Here is a 13,442-nt window from a genome sequence, read left to right as displayed (position 1 = left end):
AAAAAAAAAAAACGACACATCCACGATCACAGCATCTGATCATATGAGCGTAATTCTACATGATTGTTTTAGTTTCAGTTAACTTGTGTACAGATATATAGATTATAGAGAAAGAAAGAGATGTTTGCAGCAACTAGAGCATTATTCAGTGGTCTTGTAAACAAGCCAATCAAGCAATCACACACATGGAGAATGGGACAAAAGAAGAGATTCACTATGCAAAAATCGGTAGAGGATTTCCTTCGTCTTCATAATACTTGTCTCTCTAAACGTTTACCAAAACCAAGAAAGTATGTGATAGGATAGAGGATGAGATAGACTATAGGATTGCAACAATAACAGCAATCATTGCAAATTATAGATCCTTGATATCTACAATGATGACAATATACTAATTTGCAAATTGTTTCACTAAATCTTTAGATGGACAGAGGATGATGTACCTTTACCAATGTACAAGAGAGATCATTTATTGTTATTAGACAAGTATGGTTATGGTAACAAGTTGTACAAACATTTACAATCATACGAAGGCAAATAGAGTTCACAAATATAAAACAAAATTATTATCATTATTATACAACAACAAACTTTGGTCTTGCTTTATTATTATTTCATTATGGCACTTAAGATTTGGAGATACAGAAAGAAAACAGCTATGATGTTGGATTGAGGACTGTTATCTGACAAATCATGACTGCATTATTCATTTCAGTCCAATCGAAAGAGATATGTTTTTCTTGGCTTGGTGATGATCAGAATAGCGAGGACAAGGTAATCTGTCCCGACTAGCGTCGATTGTAACAAATATTAATTTTGGAATATCCACAACCTCTATTGATGGTTCAGAAAATGACCCATTGAATCATTTATATAATATTCCCTTTAATTTGGTTAACCTTGTTTATTTTTTTTTCATTTTGGATTATGTTATCTAATTTGTAAATTGTAATTACTACATTTCTCGGGTGGAATGGATATTAACCTGGTCCAGTTGATTTTTGTTGGCCATTTATTTTTTTAATCCAACTACTTAGAAGACCAATTTTTTCGTTCCTTCTTTTTTCGATTTCAGCCAACTCTTTGCGAATACTTTTCTTTGGTGTCCCAGAGTCCTTGACGGTTTTAATAAACGACTCGAAACTAGTCATGATGTCTGTGATATGTTTTGTTGTTTTTTCATCGTTGATTGGCTTAAGAGCTTCGAGTTGAACTCTGTATGTTTCGAGTGCACATTCGAGTAGAGTTTGGATGTTTCCAAAGATCGAAAGTTTTTTTAAAATGGATTCCAATTTTTTGAATTTACTTAGTTGTTTTTCGTACATCTTTTGGTATGTTGATACTTTTTGGTCAAAAAAAAAAAGGTTATTAATATAGATGAAATATTATAATAATTTATAATATGATATCATACTTTCTTCGTTATATTGTTTGGAGAGATCCTGGGATTCCTTTGTTTTTTTTACTATTGCGTAAAAGTTTTCAACAATCGACTCGTTTTCAATCCATTTTGTTCGGAACTTGGTATAGACATGTTGGTTTTTGGGGCATTTACAAACTTGACAAACTGTTTCGGGCTCGTTAAATAAGTGACAGTTATCAAAGTTGACACCAAAATAGCTACAACCTTCTTGACATACATCCTTGATACATCCCGGTGCTAGGCATATTGTCGAGTAAACGCCACCTGGCCATAGCTCATTGCCAATAACTTTGGCCATCGGTTTTCCATCCTTGATAGCATATCCCTTTTGTTTAAAGTACTCCTCCATTGAGCTATTGTCGGTTGATGTTACCAATCGATCGAATTCCTTGTTATTATTTAATGAAATAAGAGCCAAATTATTTTTGGCATGGTTATATACGGTGAAAATATCTGTTAGATCCCCGAGCTCTGTCACCAGAGTATCGATGAGGCTATTGAGTACATTCATTCCTTTTGATTCAAAAGATTGCTTAGATTCGAGCCTCTCGACCAAAAAAATACCAATCTCTTTTGCCTTTTCGTTGATGTTAAGGTTGAGATCGTTTGTGTTGTCGACACCAGTCAGATTGAGACTTTCTGCCTTTACCTCTTTGTTGGTATTTGCAGAGTGTTGGGCCCTAAATGTATGGGGTTAGAAGCTTATTTTATGATTGGGGATATTTTGTACTTACCAAGGATTGTTTATAAAAGTGGCAGGTTTGCCTTTTATTCCTGGCAACATTTGGTCCAGAACATTCAAGACACTGGATGCCTGGTCTCTGTTGTCTCCAAATGTGATGGCAGTCGATATACATGAAAAAGCTTCGGCCGGAAGAATAGAAAATACCTGGCACAGAACATTAAGTGATTCCAGAGTTTGTCGGGTAAGCGATACAGGGACCACGTATGTAACGTTGTCAAGTCTTTCAATCTTTGAGACAGCTCTCAGTATTGACTTGATGTGTGCTCTATCCTTATCTATTCCATTTGTATCTGCAAATCCTGGTGTATCGATTAGTGTTAATGTGAACATGGGTTTGTCATCTATGACAAATTCAATGTCATACCGATACGCCTCGGTGGTTTTGCTTTTTCCAATGCCAGCTGCCTCTAGATCCTTTGCCCGAAGTGTTTGTGGAGACCCAAGTTGGCCTGTCAAGATATTTAGAATAAACTCCACTAATGTGGACTTTCCAGAGCCGGTTATACCCATGAAAATTGCAAAGAATTGTTTTCTCTGGGGGTCAAGCGACCCCTTGATGCGATTGTATAAATAGTGGAATGTCTCATCTTTAATCCTATCCACGCTGACCCTGAATTGGGTAGTTCTATCAGATTCCATCGTTTTAGTTTGTAGACTTTGTGATTTATAAAAAGTTTGGCGAATTTCGTTCCATTGGCCGAGCTCTTCTGGACTCCCAATCTTTTCAATTGCTCCCTATAATTATAAAAAGTAGACTAGGTTAATGAATGCCACCATCATTTTTTAATCAATACATACATCAGAGTAGATTATAGTTGCTGGATAGGAAACTTGGTCTTCTTTCCATACGCCCTCAATGTATTTAATTTTATCGACATTACCTAAATGGTATTTCATTGTACCATTTCCATGGCATTTACCATTTAGGCAGAGCCCTACGTAGGTGTTGCCGTTGGGGTAGGTGTATCTTCCCATGTATGTTGGAATGTGCACAGGAGGATCTGTTTTGGAATCTATTATGGTCGGCCCAATCCATAATCCCCGATCGGTTTTTGTTTGTGATCGTCCTATTGTTATTGCAATTTTTTTTTTCCAATTCATCTAAATCATAATGATGAGTAACCATCTCTGTTCTGTTGAAATATAAGTGTAAGTTAGGGTAAATAAAAAGAGTCAATATCTTTACTTACTTTAAAATTTGGTTAAAAGACTTTAAATTTACGGCATGGAGCTTCTTTAATTGCCCGATCAACAGTGAAACCTTTGTATGGAGGGGTGCGATGTAGCCTGACATATCCTCATCTTCAAGAAGAGTTTCGATTTCCTTTCGAAATTCCTCCAGATTCTCCAGTAACATGTTTATTCTCTTAAGATTCGAGGTTACTTTGATTGTGAATTCATGGCTTGTTTTCCATAAATTCAGTTTCACTTGATCCTCAATCCATTCAGTTCTCTGTAGAAAAAAAACTTGGGTTATTGAATGCCCCCATCATTGATACAATCGATACGTACATCAGAATAGGTGATGGTTGTCGGATAGCTAACTTCGTCCTCTTTCCAATTGCCTTCAATCGATATTACCTGATCGCTACTAGTTGGGAATGTCATTTTTCCATGACCATGTCTCTTACCATTCAGGCAAAATCCTTCGTAAATGTCTCTATTTAGGTAGGTGTATGTACCTTTGTATGTTGGGGTGTAGGTGGTAGAATCTGTTTCAACCTCTAAACTAGTTGATGCAATCTCTTTTCCCTCAACATTTGGGATAAAGATTTTATCGACCATATTTGGACCGGTCCACGTTCCCTTGTCTGTTGTACATGGGATATCTCCAATCATCATCAAAATTGTGTCCTTGGAAATATATTGACTTGGTTTAGGTATTTCGTAGTTTTAAGTAAAAAAAAAATTAATCAATTTTTTGTTCTAGGTAAATATAATTTTGGTTGACATACCTTTTGTCATATTGTTTGATCAAATTAGATAGATTGAATTGATGACTTTCAACTGCTTCAATGGCTTGTAGTACTTTTGTGTTTAGTTCCTCCACATAAATGAAAAATTCTTCGTCTTCAAGCATTGTTTGAATATTTGTTTTAAAATCCTTCAACTTTGAAAGTAGATCATCTAAATCTTTGTGTTGTTTGAGATTGTCGAAATATTTTACCAAATTTGGTTCGCCTATAGCCATACCGGTAAATTTACCAGCCCATTCAATAGCTTCTTCAAGTTGGAATGACTTTCGGTTATTTGGGAAAAATATTTCCTTAAAAAAGTTGTAGTTATTGGGTTCCAATTTTTGTTGTCTTGATTTACTTGATCGGTGATAATCTCCGTGTGTTGCAAGTATCAAATCGCATTGAAATCCATCACTGCAGATTACCTGACATCTGCCATTCCAAATAAGATATTCGGCCTGAACCAAATCATCTCGAGATGTAGAAAATGTTATTTTTTTCTTTACTTGTTCGATGGCCGTTTGGTGTTTCTCCAAGTCTGTTGTACCTGACGAGTTTTCCAATGACTTCTTATAATCCTTATAGATTTGAGATTTCTCTTGCAATAACATAAAATAATCTATCGATTTATCTTGGCTTTGATTTAATTGTGCTACTATTTCTCCAACCGTAAATTGAGGTATGAATGTATCCAACTTGGTTTTTTTACTACTATATGCGTCAATTACCAAATTTAATTTCTCTATAAACAAAGTTGGCATTTCAGATGAGTTTGGAACGGTGATTGATTTATAGCTTGTAAAGTGTGATTTGATGATTTTTGTATCTTCTCCCTCATCAAGGAATTCTTTGGATTGGAAAAAATCATTATCTTTGTCAATTTTTTCTTTTTGGTTGTTGAAGATGACCAAGAGATGAGGCTTGTGTGGCTTGTTGATGACTTTTGATTCAACGTGGCTGACCATTTTTGATAATGCCGATACAATGGTCGAATGTTCTCTGGGGTTGCTGAATACATAGACAACCAGATCACTGATGAGATGAAGAAGTCTTGGATAAACTTCTTCGACGTGATGAAGCCTTTCTTCTGGTTGACCTTTCAAAAATTGGTTGTCAGGTGTTCCACCAGTTCCTTCAGAGTCCAACAGATATTCGGCATCTTTAAAAACGGAGAATATATAATAGTTGATATCTGAAGATGTGGATTGGGATGGCCCGTCATCTTTGCCTACGAATGGTATTTCATGTTGTTCACAACCATTCTTTTTTAGTATACTCGATCTTATAATCAATGATTTTCCTATTTATACATAAATTGGTTATTAATAAGTTGATTCGATAAAATGATATAGGTCTATAGAATAAAATGTACATACCACTACCAGTTGGTCCAAAGAATGAAATGAGATGAGAAGATACATCTTTTACTTTTAAATCCATTATCCAATTGTTGTTGTTATTCTCTAGTTGAATAAACTTATGTTTCGCGTCCCTGCTCGTCCATTCTGCTTCTTTGATATCGCAGTGGTAATCTATTATGTCCCTATCTTTTTTATCTATACATGTATGATCGACTGTTTTGCATTCTTCAAAATGATCTTCGCAAAATGTATATTTGCACATAAGGCAATAAACTAGATCGTTAGACGATGAGCAATGCTTAGAAATACATTTATTATTATTTCTTTGAGACTCCATCCCATCACCATAGAATGAATTGGTACAAAATGAAGCGATCTAATGAAGGTATGATGTTCAGCAAAAAAAAAAAAAGTTACTAAAAAATAAATATCTCGATAGGGTCGATGACGGAAATAGACTAGGAGGATATTTATTATTGGATCGTTGTTTTGAACTTCCCAAATTTAAAAACAATTAAAAAAAAAAAAATTATGATCATCATTCTACAGAGTAACAATTGGAGTTGAACATATTCTTTTTTTATGTTAAACAAAATAATAATAGTTTTAATTATTCTGTGATAAAGATTGAGAAGTAGATATCACAAAAAATTAAGAAAGTGACTTGGCAGTCCTAATCAATGTGGGTGGTATTGCGACCCATGGCCATAATAATATAATTTAATTTAATAATCACCAATTATTGGTAGAGGAAGAGACACTAATAATAATGTTTTTTTTCTAGTTTTAAAATAAAATAATATAATAATTCAAACAAATATATTTGTTTTTTTTTCGTAGCCACTTAAATTTGTGATGATTCGAATCATTTTGGTCTCTTCAATATATATTTTTAGTTCCCTCAATAATTAATAATTAATTATTTTTAGATTAGTAATTTAATTTACAGCAATATGATAATTATGTTTTGTACATTTCTAGGTGAAATGGTTGTTAAATTTGCTCAGTCGTTTTGGGTTGGGCATTTACTTTTTCAATCCAGCGATTAATTTGCAAGACTTTTTCTTTTCTTCGTTCTGTGATTTCCAAAACTTCGCCTTCAATTCTTTTCTTGAGTGCATCCGAGTTTTTAATAGTATCAATGAACAACTTGAGATTACTGATAACATCGGTAAGATATTTCTTTTTGATGACATCGTCGATTGCCTGTACAGCTTCTAACTGTCTATGAGTTTGAAGTGAACAATCAAGAATTTTGTCGATATTGCCAAAGACTGATAGCTCTTTGAATTTGGATTCTAGTTGTCTGAGTGTTTCTAGTTGATGCGAGTACTGATCGCCATAGGTTTTGACTATTTTTTTATCACAAATAAGTTAGTAACGTAAATAAATTGGGGATATTAAAAAAAAAAAATGGTAGTAACATACTTTCAGCATTATATTGGTTGGACAGTTTTTCTATTTGTATGGATTTGTCTAGGATAGACAAAAAAGTGGTGACTATCGACTCATTTTCGATCCATCCGATTTTAAATTTGGTGTAGACATGTTGGTTTCGAGGGCATTTGCATATTTGGCAAATATCCATTTTAAAAACATGGCAATTGTCAAAGTTGAACCCCAAAAAACCACAACCTTCGTGGCATACATCTTTGATACAGTCCGGTGCTAGGCACACTGTCGAGTAAGCACCATTTGGCCAAAGCTCATTACCAATGACTTTGGCCATTGGTTTTCCATCCTTGACAGCATATCCAGATTTTTTAAAGTATTCTTCCATTGCATTTTTGTCAGCGATGTGTGCCAATTGATTCAAATCCTTGGAGTTGGATATCAGCTCCAAGCTTTTAGTAGAAGAGCTTAATTTACCATAGGTTTCTTTTATATTTTTAAGTTCTTCCATAAGAGTTACAATGAGTTTGTTGAGTTGTACCATTCCTTTGCACTCAAAGGATTTTTGAGATTCGTACCTCTCCACAAAAAATGATCCCAGTTTTTTGGCAATTTCATTAATGTTGATATCAGTGGAATTGTCTGCTCCCGATAGATTAAATTTTTCTGTCTGGTTGTCCTTAAAGCTATTGTTTGGATGTTGAGCCCTTTAAATTTTATAGTTAGTAATGGAACAATGTTAATTATTTTGAAATTGGTACGTACCAAGGATTGTTTATAAAAGTAGCAGGTTTGTCTTTAATTCCTGGCAACATTTCATTCAAAACATCCAGGACGTTAGATGCCTGATTTTTGTTGTCTCCAAATGTGATTGCAGTAGAAACACAATCAAAAGCCTGGATAGGCAGGATTGAAAATACTTGACATAACACACTAAATGTTTCCAGAGTTTGTCGGGTAAGAGATATGGGAACGACGTATGTGACATTGTCCAGTCTTTCAATCTTTGAGACTGAGCTCAATATTGATTCTATGTGTCCCCTATCCTTATCTATTCCATTTGAATCTGCAAATCCTGGTGTATCGATTAGTGTTAATGTGAACATGAGTAGGTCATCTTCCACATATTCGATGTCATACCGATATGCCTCGGCTGTTTTGCTCTTTCCAACGCCAGCTGCCTCTAGATCCTTTGCCCGAAGTGTTTGTGGAGACCCAAGTTGGCCTGTCAAGATATTTAGAATAAACTCCACTAATGTGGACTTTCCAGACCCCGTTACGCCTAAAAACATAGCAAAGAATTGTTTTCTATGTGAGAAAAGAGACTTTTTAAAGCGACCATATAAAATCTTGAATGTTTCGTCTTTAATCTTTTCCACTTTGACTCTGAATTGTGTGGTTTTTTCACTTTCTATAGTTCTTGTTTCCAGACTTTGTGAGAGGTATGTAGTTTGGCGCATTGCCTTCCAGGAGTCCAATTCCGCTTTGTTGCTAATCATTTCAGTTTTCTATAAAAAAAAAGGTTAGGTCAAGACATATTGTTGTAAACAATCAATCGATACATACATCATCATAGGTGATTTTTGCTGGATAGCTAACCTCGTCGCTTTTCCACTCGCCTTCAACCAATTTAATTTTATCAATACTGCAAGGATGGTATATCATTATTCCATTTCCATGTCTTTTACCATTCAGACAATATCCTTTGTATACGTCATTGTTTAGGTAGGTGAATATTCCTTGGTGTGTTGGAATGTGAGTGGTAGGATCTGTTTTAAAATCCAAAATAGTTTTTCCCTTCCATTTTCCCTTGTCGACAATCGTTGTCTCCGTTGTTCCCATTGCAATTGAAATCTTTTTTAAAACTTCATCTAAAAATGTATCCTTGACGGTAATCTCTCTACTGATAGAATTGAGTAAGTAAATTATAATTGAAAATAATAATTATTATTTTAATTGTTTATGGACATACTCTACAATGTTTTTGAAACTTTCTTTCCCAAACAACTCTGTCTCTTGTTTAAGGGATTTTAAACGCCCAATAGCTTGTGAAACTTTAGTGTTGAGAGGAGCAATGTAGTTTGACATATTCTCATCTTCCAATATTACCGATAGTTCTTCTCGATAATCCGATAACTTCTTGAGCATTGATTCTATTCTTGGTAAATATGAATCTAGTTTGGCTTTTTTGCTTTTGAAAATCGAGAATTGTTTACTATCTACTTTGAGAGGCGACAGTGCATCGGAAATCTCCATTTTTACAGGCATTAACAGGTGGCCCTCGTCTATTTTTAAACTAAAGAATGACTTTAACATTTCTAGGGTGACTGGGTGGCCAACTAACGGGTCTTTGAACCCTTTTCTTACGAGCACATTCAATTTGGCCAATTGTAGGTGTTGTTCTAGCTTGTCAGACAGTACACCAAGGTGATGTTCTAATTTTGTTTCCTTTCTAATTTTCTTTATTAATTCTTTGTCCCTGTTAAATTAAGTGTCAGACAATATTGTTTCAGAAATATAATGAGAGGAGTACTTACCCTGATTTTAAAGTTAAATGTACCTCCAACAAGGCTTTAAACTCCATCTTCTTGATGTAGTATTCGCCAACCGATTCAATGGGAGGGTTGGGTTGAGAAAGGGTGGGTTCATCTAGACTACACCTTGTGATTCTTGTTCTTGTCACTATGTAGGTTATTTCATTGTTGTTTTCAAATGGTTTCGCTCTGCAATAAGTGTCATCTGAAGCAACAAAGCTGAAAGAAAAAGAAAAGAATAAGAAAATGTATTAATGGTAGGTAAGGGTTGAGCTCAAACTTACTGTGTAATAGGAGGAAGGTCGAATATCCTATGTTTTTTTGTGATTTTATGACTGTTGTTGGGATCGTAGTGTAGACTCATCCCGAGGTCTGACTCAGCAAGCATGTCTGGGTTGTCATGAGGAATATTGACAATGACCTTATCCATCTTTGCTTGTAACCTATATTCTCTGTGCTCTAGTTTTATATGAAGAGATTTCAAAAAAATAAATCAAAGGAGCTGTTTGTGATGAGATGAACAATCGAAAGCTACACCATAAGAAGAAACCAAAAATTAATTAAAATGATGTTCAATTCAATAGATTAGTTGAAAAATATCTTTTTGAAGAGAAAAGGTTTTTTCAAAATCACCCACCCCCCCCCATTGTTTTAAAAATTGGTGGTACAAAAAAATTAATTAAAAACATTGTATTTATATCATTACTGTATCGCTCACAGTTGGTAATACTTTATATTTATTCAATAGTCTGGGATGATTACACTCAACCCAAGCATTAGATTTGATAAAGAGTTAGGAAGTGGATTCGATATCTGCGAGATAGACAGGCAGTGCAATGACATATTTGTTCAAAAGGGCATCGAGTATCTTCCTTGTTGTCCAACGATCGAAGAATATAACTATTCTTTTACGTTGCTTGAAGTTATATGCGACCAAAAGAAACAAACCATCATCTATACTTCAACAATCATAACTGAAAAGAAAACACTGCCTTCGACACCATCACCTCATTCAGAGATCAGACAAGACATGGATGAATTTAGAGCTCAGTATGGTTTACATTACGTTCAATCAATCGAGATTGGTGTAAGGGTAAAGATGATCATATCTCTTGAATCCAAGTATGTTGCTAAAACACAAGAGATCAGCTAATACCCATTTACTAATATTTATATATACTTTAGCGAGCAATCAGTACTCAGGCAGGTGCAGGAATATTGTAATGGAGATTTTGATCAGTTTATCACAAGTATTGGGCCTCTCATTGCAGACTCAAGTTTAAAAGCGTGGTTTAATGGATCGATTGATGGGCACCCAGACAACGAGGCCTTTAAAAAACTCATACCAGCAAAGGCCAAGGAATTTATTCGGTTGCTTAGAACCCCTGGTCTCTCTAAACAGTACAAAATTCCCATTCGAATATCTGTTTTGCCAATGCCCTCTAAACTACATCCTCTCCTTGCTCAACTTGACTTTGATATCTACCAAACCAAAGTCAATCAAATACATGCAAACATTTCAAAGATTGAAGAGATGACGACTGTTTTATCCAAATCAAAAAAGACCATTCAACATATACTCGAAGATGACAATCTATCTGCATATGTTGAGACTTTATACACCAAAGTCTCCCAATTTATCCGACGTTTAAGAGTATTACATGAAGACACTGTCAAATTGCTCAAAGACAAAGTCGACAATATTCTCAAGTAAGTTAATATCGATGTATTTTAAATGTAATCTATGTCTACTTACTCTTTTAAAATTTTAATTAGATTTGATGTATCCAATACACAGGATATTCTGACAGAATACAAAGCCAACGTGGAAATGCTGATTGGAATATCTAGCTCAACCACAAAAGAAGGAACGTGGTTGGGCCCAATTGTAAGTGGCGTACCAACATACAAAGGAACATACACATACACAAATGGAGACGTTTATATTGGTTATTGTCTGAATGGGAAGCGACACGGATCTGGGATAATGACATATTGCAATGGGGATGTGGATCAAGTAAAATCCATCAATGGAGAGTGGGTCAGCAATGAAATGAGATACCCAGCTACTATCACACGTACAGACGTATGTTATCAATTATTAATAGTTTAAAAGTTTTTAACAAGGTCCTAACTCACTTTCTTTTTTAAAAGGGTAACTCACATACGATTTCAAATGAAAGAGAGCTCTCTGATTGGACAGCAGACCAAAAAGAGAAGTTTATTAGATTTGACTATTCAAATGAACAATTGTACAAATATTTTGTTTACATTGACAAGATTAGAAAAGATTCTCTGTTGCAATTTTTTGGTAAAGTTTTGGAATTGGAGGAACCCCCTACAAAAAAAAAGACTATTTCCTAATATTCATGGGGAGAAGTGGTGTTGGAAAGACAACTTTGCTTGAGTTCTTTCTCAATATTTTGACTGGCCAAATGGACTCTCCAAAATCACTTCGTTTAACAAAATATGAAGAAACTGTACCTGGAAAGAGCAAAACCCAAAAAGTTTGTCGTTACCGAATCGAGTACTTTTCCGATCAGAACAAGTTTCAATTTTCGATTACCCTTATCGACACACCAGGATTTTTAGATACTGCAGGAGCCGACAAGGACAAGGAGCACATCAAGACAACTCTCAATGAGATCTCGAATCTCGAGAGAATACATGGATTTATCTATGTAGTATCGGGTGCATTGACAAGAAAAACCCTCGAACCTCTCCAATCCATCTCAAATGTATTTTCATATCTCAAGAGAGATGCATTGGAAAATGTGTCAACAATCATTACATTTTGCGATAACTTGAACCAAGCTTCAAATGTTAGAAATGTCCTAAATGAAATGTTGGATGGAGTCAAAGATCGACCTGGTCTATTTATGGATAATCCTTGGTATTTATTTAGATCTAATTTTAAATCCCACCAATTGATAACTAACTTTTAATTTAATAGGGCCCTTCACCCAAGTAATAAGTTTGGTGCCGAAAAAATTGGCAAGCTCTCGGTTCCAGATACAAAATTAGAATCCAAGGCCCAACTGGCACTGGATTTTATTTACGAGAGAATCAAGATTGAAAACCCATTCCATATTCCACAAATGAAAAAGCTTGTCGAACTCAAAGAAGCTTTTCTTGACTGGTTCAATCAACTGTTGGAGAAAAATACGTCTTGTGGGGTTGCAGAGGCGAAACTATCTGATTTTAAAGACGTTGAAGCTCCCCAAATCCGCCATTTAATATCAAAGGATTGGCTTAAACAGCAAAAGTGTAAATTGAATAGCGAAGGAAAGGCGATTCGAAAGGTGCCCAGCACTGAAAAATGGTCCAATGGAGGCGTTTCGACCGTCTGCATGTCTTCAGATTGCAGGCCCAACTCAAAGGAGGTGTGTGATGAAGGATGTAAATGTTATCTCCCAATTAAAAATGTTGCATTTAATATCAGGGATTGTCGAACCTTCCGTAATATGTTCATGATACGTTATGATGAGTGTTTTTATTGTGGTTGCAAATATTCTCTACACATCCATTCCGAATTCAAAATGATGTGGGTCGAAGACGACGAAATCACAGCCAAATATAATGAAGCTCAAGAGCAAGACAAAGAAATACCCATCAAAACCAAGGAATTGGAAAAAGAAAGTATGTATGCACCTACAACCAACAAAATGATCATTCTAATAATTTTTTCCCAGTTTCCAATATTGCTGCCAAATTTAGAGAACAAATTGAAGATGTTTCCAAACTTAAACAAAGACTTCAACAATTGGACGCTGGTGACATCCAAACCATTGTAGATGATTCAATGAAAAAGGCTAAGCATCATTTAAATATTCTCGAGAATCAATCGCCCCAACCAAATGAAGGTATCCAACAATTGAAAGATCTACTCGAAAAACTAAAAACCTTTATACATGTATAACTTGTACAAAATTGTAAATAATATCTATAATATTAAACGTTTGTGAAATTATCCATCTTTTTTGAATTTAAATTCTTTTTTACTTTTGAGTTTACAAAAATAATAATAGT

At 34.9% G+C, this 13,442-nt stretch overlaps 6 protein-coding genes across 6 annotated transcripts; 3 read left to right on the top strand and 3 right to left on the bottom strand.

Annotated features, from left to right (window-relative positions):
* Positions 1-120: 120 nt before the first annotated feature.
* DFA_01788 (uncharacterized protein) lies at positions 121-541 on the top strand (the record flags this gene model as incomplete). Its single annotated transcript, XM_004359696.1, has 2 exons — positions 121-290; positions 424-541. The coding sequence occupies 2 exons, from the start codon at positions 121-123 to the stop codon at positions 539-541; spliced, it is 288 nt and encodes a 95-aa protein (XP_004359753.1).
* Positions 542-980: 439 nt separating this feature from the next.
* On the bottom strand, positions 981-3,065 carry DFA_01787 (uncharacterized protein; the record flags this gene model as incomplete). Its single annotated transcript, XM_004359695.1, has 4 exons — positions 981-1,342; positions 1,556-2,103; positions 2,158-2,903; positions 2,967-3,065. The coding sequence occupies 4 exons, from the start codon at positions 3,063-3,065 to the stop codon at positions 981-983; spliced, it is 1,755 nt and encodes a 584-aa protein (XP_004359752.1).
* A 200-nt stretch (positions 3,066-3,265) lies between these two features.
* Positions 3,266-4,007, bottom strand: DFA_01786 (uncharacterized protein; the record flags this gene model as incomplete). Its single annotated transcript, XM_004359694.1, has 3 exons — positions 3,266-3,269; positions 3,359-3,470; positions 3,668-4,007. The coding sequence occupies 3 exons, from the start codon at positions 4,005-4,007 to the stop codon at positions 3,266-3,268; spliced, it is 456 nt and encodes a 151-aa protein (XP_004359751.1).
* A 70-nt stretch (positions 4,008-4,077) lies between these two features.
* On the bottom strand, positions 4,078-9,843 carry DFA_01785 (uncharacterized protein; the record flags this gene model as incomplete). The annotated part of the gene is made up of 9 exons (XM_004359693.1): positions 4,078-5,426; positions 5,503-5,863; positions 6,517-6,839; positions 7,147-7,586; positions 7,645-8,387; positions 8,446-8,779; positions 8,852-9,358; positions 9,417-9,632; positions 9,791-9,843. 9 exons carry the CDS (start codon positions 9,841-9,843, stop codon positions 4,078-4,080), a joined length of 4,326 nt encoding a protein of 1,441 aa, XP_004359750.1.
* A 324-nt stretch (positions 9,844-10,167) lies between these two features.
* Positions 10,168-11,127, top strand: DFA_01784 (uncharacterized protein; the record flags this gene model as incomplete). Its single annotated transcript, XM_004359692.1, has 2 exons — positions 10,168-10,535; positions 10,599-11,127. 2 exons carry the CDS (start codon positions 10,168-10,170, stop codon positions 11,125-11,127), a joined length of 897 nt encoding a protein of 298 aa, XP_004359749.1.
* Positions 11,128-11,466: 339 nt separating this feature from the next.
* Positions 11,467-13,332, top strand: DFA_01783 (uncharacterized protein; the record flags this gene model as incomplete). The annotated part of the gene is made up of 5 exons (XM_004359691.1): positions 11,467-11,499; positions 11,568-11,665; positions 11,731-12,235; positions 12,476-13,052; positions 13,106-13,332. 5 exons carry the CDS (start codon positions 11,467-11,469, stop codon positions 13,330-13,332), a joined length of 1,440 nt encoding a protein of 479 aa, XP_004359748.1.
* Positions 13,333-13,442: the final 110 nt, after the last annotated feature.

This window comes from Cavenderia fasciculata, assembly GCF_000203815.1.
Source record: "Cavenderia fasciculata unplaced genomic scaffold Scf_Dfasci-F-a-25c12.r2-5, whole genome shotgun sequence".
Classification (NCBI taxonomy): domain Eukaryota; phylum Evosea; class Eumycetozoa; order Acytosteliales; family Cavenderiaceae; genus Cavenderia; species Cavenderia fasciculata.
Note: the sequence above shows the minus strand (reverse complement) of the source record. Positions and strands in the feature narration are given on the sequence as shown.